Raw genomic sequence first — 17,604 nt, 5'->3', positions numbered from 1 at the left:
TAGAAATGCCTTGCTCCCAGGGAGCAAGATGAGCTATTCAGGTAGAACTAGACATGATTTGGTTTAGACTGGAAGGAACCAATCTCCAATTTACAGAGATCTCAGCAATGTTCTCCAATAACAACCTAAAAGAGTTGGTAGAAATAAAGAAGTGTACACAAGGACTTTTGAATCATTGCAAGCTTGCAATCTATATATACATACATACATACATACATACATACATACATACACATAATATACTATGTTCTTACCTGGCCGCTATAAAGCATAGGAAAATTTGGATCACTATAGTTGAAGAGGAACATGTTAATGAAGTGAATTAGGAGGCTGGGAGCATCCCTGGAGTTGGCAGCATCATAGGCACACCACTTGAAAAGTATTAATATGACCAGATATCCAAACAGAGACAACATGAAGATAATCTCTGGGATAAAGCCAAGATAAATGTTCAAAGGCTTCTTGAAGTATCTAGAAAGACAAAAAAAAAAAAAAAGCCTCAAACCATTAGCAGATATTTAGGTTTAAAGGACCACACATTTATGCTACTTCCATCTGTACTGTTGCAATTATATTAGTCAAAATATACATCACCATTCCAAAGTTTCGTTTACTAACTTGGTGAATTACTTCATCTTATAAGGAATCTATTTACAAAAGCAGGTGTTTCTAGGTAAAACTGCCCACAAAGGATCAGAGCTTGTAATTAAGTTTAAACTTGTGTAGCTATAAAGTAAACTTCCAGTGCATCCTCGCTACATGGACTGAACCACCCAAATTAAACTTAGCAGATCACCACACATATACACACAGAAGTGTAGTTCCCAATGGGTGTTTCTCTACTTGACTTTCTTGTGACATGAGCTGTCCTTATTGGTCACAGGCTCAAATTCAAAAGCAAAGACTTTATTCAAGCAGTTCCCAACTTTTAGATCTGCATACCAGATATACGGGGGAACACTAGAACTTGTATTGGAAAAAACTGCGGCGCTGCATTGCACACAGATGTACAAGGGTCACACATTGTATTGTGACTTAGTAGCATTTTCTGCAAAAAACGCCCCCAACACTAGAAGATTCTCATGCCAAAAGGGGCTGTTTGCCATGACTTCAACAAAATGTATGAGGACACATCTGTAAACGGTAGTTATACAGATGAAGCGAGCTCCATCTCTGCAGGTGCTGGCGATAGATTCGCCGGCTACCGCCAGGGGCGTGCACGCACGAGACGTTCGCGCACCCCTTTGTAAATGGAGCCTGCCGCCGGTCCCTGCCACCTCCCCCGCTGGCTGGTCCCCCTCGCTTCACCGACCCCCCCCCCCCCCCTTCCCCCGAACTGGGCAGCGTCTCCCTGAAGCGGAGATGGGCAGGGAGACGCTGCCCAGCCGCCGTGATACTGGGACGCAGGTGCGTGTGAGATGCACGCGCATCCCAGTCTCTATCACCGGCGCTCGCCAGTGCAAGGGATCTGGCGAGCGCCGGCCAAGGATGATTCATTTCTAAAACACTGACACAGAGGTAAAATTTTGAAATTGGCATGAACCATAAAAGCTATATGGCCTCGACAGATCTTTAAGGGGCCATGGCTAAAGCTGGTGCCCATAAAGAAAACAAAGATCCTGGATCATGGGCAGCTCAATGATTATTACGATGTGCACAGTAGAGTACTTTATACGCAGAAAAAAAGTCACTAAGGCCCTTATTCTGATCGGTGCGGCCGGAGCCGATTATGCGGCCAGGACCGTGCGTGCGAAACCCCGCCTTCCATACGGATCGCCAACTCCGTCCGTATGCGGTAAGAAGCTGTCCGCACGGACCGCACGTGTATTTTTCACGGAATACGCCTCCTCCATCTAAGGGAACCTCCCCCATCATTCGATGGTCGCAGACCATCGAATGCAGGACCGTGTGCTCCACCAGCACCCGCAACCTCAGACCACACGGACATTTTTCCGTGCAAAAGCAGGGATCTGGGCGGGCCGCAGACATCCGGCGATGTTATATGTCCGCCCCCTACACGTGCGTCACGGCCGCATTACCATACGTACGCCCAGCGTTTTCATGGGAACTCCCATGAAACGCGGGGCGTATGCATATGGTAATGAGCCCAAATAGCCCTTCACGCCCCTCTCCACCCCCTGTTCGGAGTGTTCACATATCATGCGGAATTTGGCCGTACGCCCCGCTCGCACATGCGCAGAGACGCCTCTGCACATGCGCAGACACAAAACATCGGCGGGCCGAACGCACGCGGATATATCCGCACCGATCAGAATAAGGGCCTAAATGACTGCAGGGTACACACCAGAACGACAAGGGCCAAATCCCATCAATCTAGATCCAATTCCGACCGATTGGATGTAGATTGTAGGTAAATTGGGCCCTTTTTTGTCTGTTCGGAGCCGATCACGATCCGATGCGCGGCCCGGTCAGTCATTATTCAGATCTTACCTGCAGCAGGTAGGATCTGAAAAGGACCATTCACCCGGGTGCGGGTCGCGATCGGAACCCGATCGCATGCACATCTCGAGCGGGTCGTGCTCTCCGCAAGATCGTGAGCGGGTTGTACGATCGACTGACGACCCGCTCACGATGTGCATCATCTAGGTGTGTACCCTGCATTAGTTTGTATAGCTATTGTTTCTACATTGTGAGGTACGTAGATCAGGAGGAGTGAACAGAAGGAGAAAGCATAGCACCATTGTAAGAAAGGTGCAGGGAAATAGGAGGTGCACCTTATTTCGATCTACAGATTACATCTCATTAGCCTTGACTGACAGGATATCCATTTCCGAAAGGTGTATACTTACATGTGGTTCAGCAGGCTGAGGGTGACCCCAAAAACCATATGTATGATGCCAAGGATGACTGACATTTTCATTTTGAAGGAGTTCAAGAAGGTCAGCTTATTAGTTGCTATGCTCCAAATCTGTATTGCAAAAACAAAGGATTTGACAAAGGATTAAACTCCGAAACGTCATTGTTTTTTCAATCTACCAAGTTTGGTATGGTGTTTTTTTTTTCAAATCCGTGTGAGTGCCGCTCACACTCTACATTACCCCTCTCTGGCGTCCTGCACCCCGGTAGCTGTGCTATTCGGTATACGGTGTGCCGACCTCACGGACATATATAAATAATATAAATATATATATAGTCGAATTGCAGAATTTGGGATTTGTGCAGTGGTATACATGGAGATTTGTAATTTCAAAACTCAAAATACTTGTATATACAACACACTTTTTTTACACCTCACAAATTAATAAATTAGTAAGAAAAAAAAAACACATCTACAACCAGTACATAAATCACTACAATCACAGCTCTGTACTGTGTAAGGTACTGAACAGGAGGAGAGGAGGAGTTTTAATAAATCACCATGGAAAGTTAACACATTTCATACACAGAGGAAATAAAAATAAAAAGGAATTTCCAGATGGAGGTGATTGGTTGCCACAGACACCTTCTGGATTCTAGAGATGTGAAAAATCTAGATACAAGATCGATGGTTAAGAAAACCACATCAGTCTCATTACCTTTGTCTAATGAAGTGCATCATTTTAATGAATTGTACTTACTAACCTGTGAATATGGATCAACTATATACCGGTAGGTTGATACACAAAAATTCTACATATTAGGTTTAGGAATATATTGCAGAGGAGTAGTTTACATAAGATACCAAGGGGGGTATTCAATCCAGGATCATGGCTATCGATCCCTCCCGACAGCCATAATCCTGGCCTGTTTGCGGTCTGATCGAAAGCTGAACGACAGGTGGGATTCAATGTCCCACCTGCCAATCAGTACAAAGGGGGCACTGTGGATTGTCTATCTGCGGCCGGGATCACGACAATCCGTGGCTGTTACCAGCAGAACAGGCACGACAGTGTCTAAAGTTGATATTTCCCCTATTTCGGGAACAGCAACGGCACATTGAATACCCCCCCCCCCCCCAGGCACTTAAGGTCATATAATACTTATCTCTTCATATAATCCTTGTTTCATTATGATAAATCATAATGAAACAAGGATTATATGAAGAGATAAAATTATATGACCTTGTTAAGTGTCATATAATACTGTTATATAAATATGAAGAGTGGATATGTTTTTTAATTCATGATAACCCTTATGATTTAATTATTAAGGCTAGACTATGGGGTGTATTCAATGCGGCCGGCGAGGGTGTTAAATGGCAGGGATCCCCGAAAACAAGAGATCCTCGCTTTTAACCCCCCCCCCCCCGCGCCAGTCGCCGGAAAATCATCGCTTTCAGAGGACAGCGAGAATTCCCCCAAATAGTGAGGCTCGCGGCTAATGCAAGGAGCCTGCTGCATTTAGGGAAATACAGGTATTTGGTCATACTGCATGATGGTTGACAAGCATTAGGTCGACATGGGTCAAGGTCGACAGGTCATTGGGTCAACAGTCAAAAGGTCGACATGGTGTTTTTCACTGTTTTTTTAGCCGACAGGTGGTATTTCTTGCCCTACCACCCACTAGGGCGTGGTGGTAGAATAAAATAGTGTACCAAGCGCAGAGTGGCACCTTGGCCGAAGCATAGCGAGAGATGAAGTGCACTTAAAACTGTGTCCATGTCGACTGTCGACATTCGGGTAAAAAAATAAAAAAAAAGAGTGAAAAACGCCATGTCGACCTTTTGACTGTCAACCTGATGACCTATCTACCTAGACACATCGACCAAGACTAGTGGTTCTCAACCTCGGTCCTCAGGGACCCCCAACAGTGCACGTTTTCCAGGTCTCCTCACAGAATCACAGGTGAATTAATTAGCTCCACCTGTGATCTTTTAAATTGTGCCAGTGAGTAATTTAGTGCACCTGTGTATCTGTGAGGTGAAAATGTGCATCGTTGGGGGTTCCTGAGGACCGAGGTTGAGAACCACTGACCTAGACCCATTACGGCTGAATGCTGTAGACCAGCGGTTCTCAAACTGTGGGTCCTGACCCCAAAATGGGTCCAGACATTGTCAGCATGGGGTCGTGACTCCATGTTGGTGACCATCAGGCTGATGACTTTTCTAATCTCAGTCAGTGATTTGAAGAGTCTGAATAATCTGTTGGATTGTCTGTTATGTTAGACTCCTCCCATCATTTTGTGCTGCCATGTATGTGCTGTCTGCTGACCACACATGTGATGTGATGACCTTCTGCAGTAACTTGTTGGGGTCCTGCAATTATTTTTGATGGGGTCCCAGAGCAAAATAGTTTGAGGACCCCTGCTGTAGACCAAATGATCCCAACCTGCATTTAGTCACTAGCGTCACTGTTTTAGCGGCCGCATACCCCGCTTGCCCCCACTCCAAAAACCTAGTGAGGGGGAAATGGCGTGTGCAGGGGGTCATTTGAATACTGACCCTGCGAGTTGTGACAGCTCGCAGAAAGCAGTGAAAAGACCCCTTTATATTATTTTCTGCCAGCCCTCCATGTCGCTCTATTCAACGCCGCACTGGCTCACTGCCACTGGAGGCAAATTTTAACCCCTGAGTCGAGCCGTGGGACGGCGGCAGGAATGCGGGGGGGGGAGGGTTCCCGGGACACAGGCAGCACAAGCTGCCCCCCGGGAGAGCTGGCAGGGGACGCGGGTAGGGAGCCAGTGCACGGCTCCCGCTTGTGCATATGTAATGAGTGGGAGCTGGTAATATATGAATATGTAATGAGCGGCTCCCGGCTCTCCGCCCCCTGCTGGCTGTTATGCGTAATAAAAAAAAAAAAAAATTTAATTGAATATATATTCATGTGTAAAAATAGCATGTCCCTTCACAGAAAAAAATGACTTTTTTACACCAAAAAAAAAAAACTATATTTCAAAAGATAACATTCCAGTTCACCTTAAAAAGATCGCGACTGCTACACGGTGAAGCACGGCGAAAATCATGCTGAAAGCAATTCGCCATCCTAGCATTGAATACTCTCACGGCGAATTACAGCGAATGTACGATAAGTGAAAATCCCATTAAAAAAACAGCGACTTGCAGTGAGAATGAAATGGAGAACTGGCCAGCATTCACTGTTCGCTTTTGAAAAAGATTCAATGCAAGGAGTGAAAACAGCCCGATTCGCCGAAAAACACAGTGAATCGAGAGCATTGAACTGCCCACCGTGTTTTTCGACATATTAAGCCTGGTGTAGTGATAAAGTAAAGAGTGATAAAAAACCAGCACGTCATTTTAAAACCCAGTCTGTACCTTGACAGTTAGGAGCTAATTGGCTGATTTGTTATCACCTTTCACATTATTACTTCTCCAGGTGACTATTTATGTTGTGAAAGTACAGTTGTAAGTCTATTACCGGATCAATGCCAAATGGATAAGGTCCATTGAACATTTTAAAACCCAGTCTGTACCTTGACAGTTAGGAGCTAATTGGCTGATTTGTTATCACCTTTCACATTATTACTTCTCCAGGTTTAATACATCTGCCCCTATGACTATTTATGTTGTGAAAGTACAGTTGTAAGTCTTTTACCGGATCAATGCCAAATGGATAAGGTCCATTGAACACTCCAGGCACATCTGGGTCAAGCTGCAGAGCTGGCACTGTCTTCAGAAGTTCTTCTCTACAAAAGTGGGGATAGAGAAATACTACTAAGTAACTTTCAGGTAAGATACAAATGTATTTGCAAAATGCCATTAAAAGTGTATTTTTACTATAGCTCTATACAGTGTTAGATACTCTATTAAAGTAAGACGTGCAACAAAGGTGCAGTCAAGACAAGACACGGCGGGCAGTTTTCAGTGTCATACATGCAACAAACCAACTTGACAGTAAACAAAACTTCATATGGAAAACCATGGAAACATTCTTCCACCCAGCGCTCCATATGCGCAGCATCTCAGTGCCTCCGGGCACTGCCAGACCAAAACCGTAGTGCTAGAATACTTGGCCTACTAACTGGTCACTTTTTGGCATCAGCGCAATGAGCACTAGACTGAACAAAGTATAAATCCTTTCAAGTGCAATCAGCCCACTTCTCAGCTGTGGCTGCGAAGGTCTGAAAACTCGGACCGGAGCCGTGTGATTGACAGTCCACCATTCTCTCCTTCAAGCACACCTCAGACACCACTTTTACAGAATGAGCGAGTGTGCGTGCATTTGTCAAAATATATATATGTGTACATATACATATTGTTACATACATATACTCTGAGTACTATATTTGGAAACAATATGACCCTATACTCACGTCCAGTTGGCCTTTGGACTGTTGAACATTGGTCTCACACTCCAAGAGGAACCAAACATGTTGAGAGCTTTAGAGAAGCAGTCGTTGTAGATGAGGCCAGTATAGATAGAGAAGGCCCCCATGAGCAGAATAATATATCTACCACTGAATACCATATTGAAGAGCTGCAAATAAAACAGAAGAACAAAGTTAATACAGGATGAGCATAGATATAGAAAAAGTCAGACATAGGGTTGTGATCCCTTTTTGGCCAAAAATGTCATGATCCTTAGGAATGGACTTATTGAAGACTCTTAAAAATAAGTAGGAAGTCAGGAATGTAGCATACAAGTCAAACATGTTAAAGGGGTTATCTGAATTAAAAATCTATTTGACCAAGTACTGTAACTTCCTTTTCCTGTCCCTCATGAATATATAGCCAAGACCACCTTCAGCGTTATCTGGCTCTCCCCGTGGTGAAACTAGTCTAGCAGCACTAAAACTGAATGACAGAGGACTTATAACAAAATGCCAGGACTCTGATAACAAGTTCTGCTATTGGAAAGGAATCTCTTATGGACAACCAATCCAGATATAGCCTCTGCACATAGATAAGTCATTATGCAGTTACAACTATTCATTTATGATTTTTAAATGTATCGGTAGAACACATGCTTAGAACACTTAAAAAAATGGTCATTATACAGATTGAGACATATATAGAAGTTTTAAAAATCCACACACATTGATTCAACTTAAGGTAGACTTGATAAAATGGTGGATAGATCTTAAACCATCCCCTAAAAAATATACTTGGCCTGTGACCTGGAAGAATGATGTGATGTAACATAGGGAAATCCCTTACTAACAAACATAATACAAATGTTTCTGCAGTTGCCTAGCATATCACCCCATATGGAATGAGATGCTTGGTGCAGCTGAGACCCCACAGCTAGCAATTTCTAGTTTTTCCAAGTATTCCATCTTATTCACATCGTAGCCACACACACGCACAGTAGAGTAGCACTTTCGAAGAGAAGGACTTCGTATAAGGTTGCACATTAAATATAATATGTATTGTGATGAATGGCGCAGGTCTCTCTTATTGAAACTGTCTTTTGTCCGACTATAGTGACTGAGTTGGATGCAATGCAAAAAAGATGCATATTTCGAAAAAATTATTCTGGAGGGAGGTTGGCATGACTATGGCAAGTCACAAAGTCCATGGGGTGCCAGCTGTTTTGTATGATTTCATGAAAAAGTTTATGTGGGCATCTCCATGCCTCCAACTGATCAAAATGTTTTACTGATAACTAGTAATAACCATGATACAAAGTCAGTCATGGCTACCTACTGTAGCAGTAGCTGTACAGGCAAAACTAAAACGTAGAAAGTCAAGTGTGTGCTGCAATACGAAAAATGTGGACCATGGAACATGGTTTTACATAGAATTATCATTTTAAACACATTTTACAGTGTGCATTCTATTTTCAGTTAATTCTTTTTCCACATATTTAATTAGCTATGTGTGAGAGTAGACACCTCATTATCAGTCTTTTGGGACAGAATCCGGCTCTCTCTCACGACCATCCAAACTGCAAATAGTGTCATCAGTACGCCATGTCCAAAGTCACCAAACATCACAGCGAACAGGAAAGGGAACGTAATGATTGTATATGGAGCTACAAAGGAAGAAACAAAGCATTACCAAAAGTCGAGTGACGATTAATCCCAGAGGCTAATTCAATAAAAAGGTTATCAGATTTTGAACTAATTTAGTGCACTGGGGTTACCTGGGTTTATTTCCCGGTAAGTACCAATACCATAGGCATCTACTAGGTTTTGGAAACCATAGGTGAATTTGTTGGTCTTGTTATATGTTGGTGGGGTCTGGTTAGTCTGCATCCTGTTCAGGATGGAAGGAACAGTTGATCCACTATGTTCCTAAAAGATATAAATGTCAACTTATAGTATAGAATAACTTTTTAATATGTGAAAGTACAATAAAAAGTATATCCGCATAGACTTTCATATTATTCTGAAAGCTTCATAAATAGGGATGATGGATGTATACAATGAAAATTGTGTGACAACACTTACTGTTCCCCTTCGGAGAGCAAACTGGATGGAATCCAGATCAGCAACAGGGCACCAGACTTCTGCTATCAGACACTTCTGGGTCACATCTATGTTGCACAAGTTCAGGGTATGGTAAATGGCTTTCATCTTTCTGACCTTGATGAACCAAACACGTATAGTCTTGGCAGCAGCCTGGAGGACACGCTGGCGATGGTCTTCGGTTTGATTGAGGACCTTAAAAAAAGTACAAAGACAGCTCAATGTACAGAGCTTCATCAAACATATTCCTATTCTGCAACGGTTTATAATAAATGATAAAACTACCAATGACATGGCTGGGCGAGGTTGGCTATACTTGTGCATGAACTCTGCCCATTTGCTTTGTATGCCACCTTCTTTCATGGCCCTTCCAGTACTCTCCATAAGAAACCACATATACTGATCAGCAAAATGTGTTCTCTACTGAATAAAGGATAGGAGAATACCATATGTTATCTTAAAACAAACACCCATAATGAGTCTCTTCAATACATGAATCTCAACCTCTCTAACATCTCACAAATGTATCCACCTTAAGGAGGCCACACACGCACCAATGCGGGCGGTGCGATGCTGTACGATGGGGTGCGCGCTTTTTCTAGCACAGCATCGCATGCACAAGGCATACGATGCGATGCTATGTGTGCTAGTTAAGCCCACAACGCACGCTGGGATCGGTGCGTGTGGGCTCCATTAGAGAAGAAGTTTGAATTTGTGGTCTTTTATTCTGCATAGAGGTCCAAAACAATCTCAGAAAATAACAATAGTGAACTACATAAAATACGAGTATAATAAAATAAAATGTTTACACAGAAAGTGCCAGTGGTTATCCAAGGTTGACAGGTTTTCAGCACCCTAGCTACCCACTACCACCCACACACACCAATACCAAATTACCGGACCTCAGGTGAAAAGTGTAGGGGTGGCATCTTAGAAGCTCAGCACCTATATGCATTAAGTTAAAAAAAGGATGCCTCTCAGAATCATCCTTAATTTTGTGATAGATTCTGGAGTCCCTAGGCGGCTGCCTATTAGAAACAGGCCCTGTTAAGGAGTAATCTCATCCAAAGAAGATAAGACGAGGATGAGAAGCAGGAAATATTAGACTACTCTTTAGTATAAACTAAGACATAATTAAATCATGATAAAGTGTAAGATAAATGCTGGAGGGATATGAAATTATCAAGACCATGGCTAACACGTTTTAGTAAAATATTTAGAAGAATCATGTTCAATGCTAGTCATATATTCAATAAACCCCATCTTCCCCCATTAGAAGGGGTTGTAAAAAGAAAAAAAAACGTATACTCTTTAAGAAAATGGAGTTGTCTTTTGAAAGTTGTGTATTTAAGAAAAAAAAATCTTGTTTAAGGTTTTACCATTTGAAGATCATCAATTCTTGTGTTTACTCCTGCAGCCATCTCTTTGCGCTCTTGTGGTGTCTCTGGGCAAGGATAGAGCGAAGCTCGGAATCTGAGTACAGTATGAGAATTAGAACATGAAACGTAGTGGCCAAGCTACATACAAAAGGATATATAAATAGATGTATTAAGCATAAAATTATAAAGATGAAAGTTACAGTAATACACATCACTCTCTCCTTCCACATTCCAGAACACAAATGTGACATTTTTTTTTATCATGGTGCAGTTTTGCTGAACTAAATATGCAGCAAAACATAGTTTTTTTTGACAAACAAGATCACCAAGAAATGATGTAACATCAGCTTTTCCCTGGTTTGCGTGATTGACGCTAACAGTTCCCACAATACCAGGCGATGCTGCCTACCTGAGGTAATACAGAGAGTGCTACCCCATGGTCTCCCCTCCTTTCTGGATGGGATTTTTTGTCTTGGAGGTGGTTCGAGACCTCAATCAACGCTACTGAACTTTAATATGGGCACAAGACTTAATGATGACATTTCCAGACATAGCGGTGGCATGGTGGAGATGAAATCCTGGCTGTGGGTGCACAGGGTCACTGAAACCTTCCTGGCATTATTTTAAATCATGAGTATTACTTAAAATTAAGCATTATTTAGAATCAAGGACTAAAACTCCAGGCATGGTGGAAAGGTAAGCCCTTCCTGTGAAAAGGTTAAATATTAGCTAATGCCTGGAGTTCCCACGTAACCTGAACACCTATCATCTATATATTTTAAACACAGTAGGACACTTTTGGTATTCAATGCGTGCCAATAATTCCATCAGTCGGAAAGATTGGCACCCATCTATTCAATGTGGCCATTTAGGACGCATTAAAGGCTGTGCAGATTCAACTTTTTAAAAGTTGAACCTGCATGGTCAAAAATTGCTGCTGGATTGCCGATTCCTCGATTTGACAACGGTCAGATTTTATCCTCATTGGCCGATATTCTGACTGCTGGAAACGTTTGGGCAGTCAGAATCAACATTTAATGCTCCTCAAAATAAAACCATATGAATCAAGACATTATTGTACAGGCTGATACAAGACATGTACAGTATATTATTAAAGATCCTCTTACCCTTCACAGATCTTTTTCACTCTGTTCTTTAGCTGGTCCCCTTGGAAGAATATGATAAAGACTGATTTATGAACACTGTCCCCCTGTGAGATTTAAGTACACAGAAATTAAGCATACACAGAGCCACTGGAATTGGTGAGATATTTTTGTTACACAAGTAATAATAACAAAAATTATATCATAATAATAATATCTGCTACTAATGCTGTATGTTTACTATGTATGTATACATTTCTTAGGTGCAAAATAGAAGTGCCAAAGCCTATTCGTGTGTAGCCATATCAAACAGTCCTATACGAATACATAAAGGATGTGGAAAAACACAAGCGTTTGATTGCTAATAACCGTGATATGTTGCTTTATCCTCCCCAATATTTGTGGTGCTACGGCTTTTAACTACGGTACATATGGCATTTTTATTCAAATTGGGGAGTATTCTGAAAGCTCCAAACTGTTTTTTCTTTTGTTTGTTTTAAAAAAAGAAGCCGAGTAAACATAAATATCACACAATGGTTTAAGTATATGTGTATCATACTATTTTTTGTGCTTTCTTAATACATTTTAAGGATGTTCGACTGTTTCAATGGTTGAGTTGGTTGTTGCTGGTTGAGATGATACAGCCTTACCAACCATAAAGCAATACATTTTGACTATCCCTTATCCAAATATCAGTTATCCAAATTATTCAGAAAACCATACATTCCAAAAAGTGGAAAAAATATATATATATTTTTTTGTTGTTGCTAAAAGCACTACTGGGGACATCTGCAACAGCACTACTAAGGACATGATATGGAACTGGCACTAAATATCTACAAGAAAATGATTACTTGGCATCAGTATCTGAAATGGTACACAAACTTGGTTTCATGTTTTGAAACCTTGTTTTATGCACCAATGAAATATATATTTGTGAGTATTTCATGTGTGCAACATAAATGCAAGATACCTCCAGATTCATCATTGAAATCTAAAAATATTCTGAAATACGGAATAATCCGTTATACAGAATTCTTCTGGTCCCGAGCATTTTGGATAAGAGATAGTCAACCTGTAGTTCTGTAATATTCTCTTCTGCATTAGGTTAGCTGGCAAACGTGTTGCCACATATCGTGACCTGCCATACTTCCGCGGTCACAAATGAACCGTTAGATGCAGATCAGTGTGTACATGTGTATAGTGGCCAAGCAAATGAAATGTGGCCAAGTGCCAAGTCTTATCTTCAAAGTCAGGCTGTCCAATACACACAACAGAAAGATGTGATTTGGCTCTGGCTACGAGCACTGCCCACCGAATGTTCTCTGTAGATAAGCAGTATAAGTACAATGACTCATTGAGAGAGCATTTGGTTTTCTGGCCAAAGTAAGAGGTTGGCGACTTCTGAACAACAGGGCCATAATGAAAATATAACTGTACAATCAGACCCTGAATTTGCTTTGAATTAAATCTAAAACCCAAGTGATGTAGAAAAATTGAATATTTTAAAACAAAATGTGAATTCTAATTATGAATAAGCAGATACAATATAGCATTCATTGTACATTTCAGATCAGAAGTTCCAGCAGTATTTGGAAATGCATCTTGCCAATTGCTGCATATTACGGTCATGAGAGAAGGTGTTGTCATCTCTCATACATTAATATACACAGTTTGCATTTATTGGGAGTATATAAACAAAATAGCATATTTGGACTAAAAATTTTAAGAAAAGATAATATCAGTCTTGATATTTGTTAGCTTTCAAATTTTCATGTGATACCCACCTAAACATGGCCATTAGAATGTATATAACAAAGCTTTCTGGGAAGATTATTCTTCCTTCAAGCAACGTTCTGCATGCTTAGTGAAAACTGGATAAAGGTGCCGGTGGATACCTCTAAAACCAATCGCCAAACAGGAACACATCATTCAAATAAAATCAAAACAGGCTGTCATGTTGAAGAGCGCAAGAGAATAGGGAATCCATAGCACAGCTGTCTTAGAGTAGATAGACAGAAGGCCTTCCTGTGTTTGTGTGCTGGGTATTGTGATATGAGTAAGGAAGTCAGTTTGTTAATCAGTGGGGACTGATCTCACTCAAAAAGCACTTCCTTGGCTGCACAATGGAGAATATAATATTACCGGAGAAAGGACAGCCGAGCAGTCATTATGCCACATACAGTACAAAGGTAGGGGTCGGTATAACAGCAACCATCCAACTACAGTTTCTTACTATGCAACTGATCACTGGCTGACAGAATGACAATTGTAAACATTCTTACAGGTTTAGTTTAGGGGAAGGGCTCTTCAATGGGAAAGGAAGGCTTTTCACAAATTAATACACAGAGAGAAGTGGTATTAAAAGAACTATATCCAGAATCTAGATGGCAGAATAGCTCTTTTTGAAAAAACATACTTCACAGTACAGTAGCGCAAATCATCTTTTTGCTATACAAGGACCAAGATACTAAGCTCATTAAGTTATACCTCTATACACCAGTGGAAATATGAAGGACAAGGGTCAGCTAACTTTTTTACCTTTTACTCCAAAATATATTTACTCCGACGTTACCCCCTTGATTTGAAAGGAAATCATATAATTGTACTGTACCCCTCTGCTAGTACAGTACACAGCCTGGCAGCAGATGATGATGGTAATCATCAATGGCTGCCAGGCTGTGTAGTATAGCCATTGATAATGTGACGTCCAGGCAATTATTAGTGTCAGTATTTCAAGATGATATAGTGACAGTCTGTGCACATTTTTTCCCCTAGACTAGCGATGGGTATACAGCAAATAATCGACTCTGAAGAAGTGGGCGGACTTGGAGGTGGGCCCGGGGCATCACGCAGGGAAGCGAGTTACACACAAGGGCCTAACGCACTGCGTCAGGTCCTTGTACACTACAGTACTGTAACACACACAGCCGGGCATGCATATAGATCAGGCCTGGCCAACCTGTGGCTCTCCAGATGTTGTCAAACTACAAATCCCAGCATGCCTTGCCACAGTTTTAATGCTACCTTATAGCAAAACTGTGGCAAGGCATGATAGGATTTGTAGTTTCACAACATCTGGAGAGCCACAGGTTAGCCAGGCCTGATATAGAATCTACATAATATATAGATTTTATATGCAATGAAATAAAATTCCTGGGGGTAATGGACTGTCGCGCTGCCGAAACACAGCCGGGCATGCATATAGATTCTTATGCATAAGCGGCTGTGACTCCATCCATTATCACCAGGGATTTAATTTTTACCCCATTTGGGGCAATTTACCCCTGTTCCCTGACCACTGGTGTAGGAGTTATTACAGAAGAATCATGGGCCAATTACTTATATTTACTATTAAATCAAAACACTTTCAGTCGGCTAAGTTTACTTTGACTAGCAATAGGTGGCTTGGAAATTAACTAGCTGTGAGTACTGGACACAGGGTCAGACTGACCCACAGAAGTACAGGGGGAAATCTCTGGTGGGCCACATTTATCGATACTCAATTAGAAGACCAGTTACCTGGCATAGCAGGAACATGGACAAACATAAGTGCCGGTTTATATCAATAGAAACTACACCAAGATCCTCCTTCCTCCAAATCAAATTTAGCAGCTGGATTAAAACATATAGGTCCAGGCACTGCAGAATCCATGTTGTCTGCTGGTTGCGTCTTCTTTAATGGTTGTTCAAGCATCTCAGGTATGGGCCTCTACAGCTTTATTCAAATGGTGGGCCCTTCATGCCTCAGTCCGACACTGGCAGGGCAGTATCAATATCAGTTCAACAATAAATAGGTTAGGTCTCGTATCTCAACTATGATGATCTCTCCTTATTCCAGCTGTACTTCCCACTGGTAGATGCCCAAAAGGCAAAATATATATTGCTGTTTTATTATTTGGGATGTTTGTGCTACTGCCATACAGTAGACATATAATGCTCCATCAACAACTCCAAATTATACTCTGCAAACCTCTTTATCGTCTGCTTCATATGATGTGGTGTGCTTTTTGTTTGTTTGTTTGTTCGTGTGTGTACAATGTATTATGCAAGCAATTTATAAATGATGGATAAAAATCATAATATCTCATACAATCATGGTCTATAGTATGGACAGCGGGTGTATTAGCTGAAAGCTCCAGCGCTACAATCCTCAATTTCCTGCAATAAAGAAACGACTAACAAAATATTCATTAGTTACATGATACAAGTAGAGAAAGTTATCTTACAGTCACTGGATCTTCCAATGGGTTTTCAATTTCCGCTTGTCTCAGGAACACATTACCACGGCAAACTCGCCATAACATCCTCTCAAAGGTGGGAATTCTTTCACGATTAATCACACCAGCCACAAAACTGAAAAAGGTACAAATAGTGCAGTTCAGGTCATTAGTATTTTCTAGACTCCGGTGTATTAGGAGTTGAGGTATTAGGTAGCAATGAGGCATGACATGATTGCTGTGAATGAGGAGGATGTCTGCTTATTAGGCGGAGACGAGAGGTACTGATCCAGATGTTTGTGTGTTAGTTGGAGGTGATAGGCACCTGTCACTAGGTCTGTATGTATTAAGTAGAGGTGACCGGTACCTGTTCTGGTGCCTATGTATTAGGATGTGAGCAGTACATGTCATGAGGTCTATAAATTAATTAGGAGGTGAGAGATACATTTCAATGTCTATGTATTAGGATGAGGTGATAAATTCATGTCATTACATCTATGTATTGGGAGGAGGAGAGAGGTTTCAGTTTTGATCTCTGAATACTCAGAGAAGGTGAAAGTTATGTATCAGGAGACATGTAAAGGGAGGCCCAATATCCTTTATACAGAACTCAGGCAATAACACAGTTGCAAATAAACGCAACTGTATTCACAAAATGCGCTGCACATATATTTATTGAACATTTTATAATTTTCCAAATACCCTTCAAGAATGCCTTTGTTCAAAATAATAATGTACTATATATAAATCATTCCAATTGTCAGATCAGGAAGCTGTGGGAAGGTTGCAATGTAAACATGGGCAAGATCGCACACACATAATAAGGATGTGCACAGACACTTTTCGGGTTTGTGTTTTGGTTTAGGATCTGGATCTCTGTTCGTGTTTTGAATCTGAATTGGCTTAGCCAAAACCACCCTTCTGGGTTCTGGTTTTGAATCTTTTTTTTTTTGAGGGGGGGGGGGAAAGAGTCATAATATTTGCTAAAATTACAGGTTTGGGTTTTTTTCTTTGTTGCTACAGTATGATTATCCTCAATATCATTCATTCCAGTCTATTCTGAACACCTCACAATATTGTTTTTAGGCCAAAATGTTGCATCGAGGTAGCTGGATGACTAAGCTAATCACAAGTGGGCAGCACAAGCACATGGCACATCTAGGAGTGGCACTGCAGTGACAGACAAAACTATGCCAAAAAATGCTCCAAAGAGCACATGATGCAAATAAAAGAGGTGCAAGATGGAATTGTCCTTCTGGAAAAAAAAGATATTGGCGGTGGAGATTGCAGGTGCTATGAAGGAGATAATGTTGACTCCGTCTTTGTAGTCCAAAGACAAGGAGGAGGAGCTGAGGATGAAAAATTGATGCTCATAGCCTTGCTGACAAAGACATCCTGAAGTATGATATGGGCAGGTGTGAGAATGTCACTGTCGTAGCAGGAGCTGGCAAAGACGAGGAGGAAGAGCTAATGAAGAAAAATGGATGCTCATAGAAGGCTGAGCTAATGAAGACATACTGGATTATGAATAAACAGGTGTGAGATTAAGTCACAGCGTTGTTGGTTTGTTTGGGCCTCCAGAAAACAAGCTGGCAA

At 41.4% G+C, this 17,604-nt stretch overlaps 1 protein-coding gene across 7 annotated transcripts in view; it reads right to left on the bottom strand.

Annotated features, from left to right (window-relative positions):
• The window catches only part of ATP6V0A1 (ATPase H+ transporting V0 subunit a1), a 77,566-nt gene that overhangs the window by 29,300 nt on the left and 30,662 nt on the right, over positions 1-17,604 (bottom strand). For all 7 annotated transcript variants that reach the window (XM_083146912.1, XM_083146919.1, XM_083146915.1 and 4 more), the window contains exons 7-16: positions 16,018-16,144; positions 11,813-11,895; positions 10,686-10,779; positions 9,289-9,501; positions 8,982-9,132; positions 8,731-8,870; positions 7,210-7,373; positions 6,492-6,582; positions 2,811-2,929; positions 255-471 (exon numbers count right to left, since the gene is read on the bottom strand). In XM_083146912.1, coding sequence (XP_083003038.1) covers positions 255-471; positions 2,811-2,929; positions 6,492-6,582; positions 7,210-7,373; positions 8,731-8,870; positions 8,982-9,132; positions 9,289-9,501; positions 10,686-10,779; positions 11,813-11,895; positions 16,018-16,144 — 1,399 coding nt within the window. The remainder of the gene's footprint in view (positions 1-254; positions 472-2,810; positions 2,930-6,491; positions 6,583-7,209; positions 7,374-8,730; positions 8,871-8,981; positions 9,133-9,288; positions 9,502-10,685; positions 10,780-11,812; positions 11,896-16,017; positions 16,145-17,604) is intronic.

The sequence above is a fragment of the Crinia signifera genome, chromosome 6, assembly GCF_055691185.1.
Source record: "Crinia signifera chromosome 6, ASM5569118v1, whole genome shotgun sequence".
Classification (NCBI taxonomy): domain Eukaryota; kingdom Metazoa; phylum Chordata; class Amphibia; order Anura; family Myobatrachidae; genus Crinia; species Crinia signifera.
Note: the sequence above shows the minus strand (reverse complement) of the source record. Positions and strands in the feature narration are given on the sequence as shown.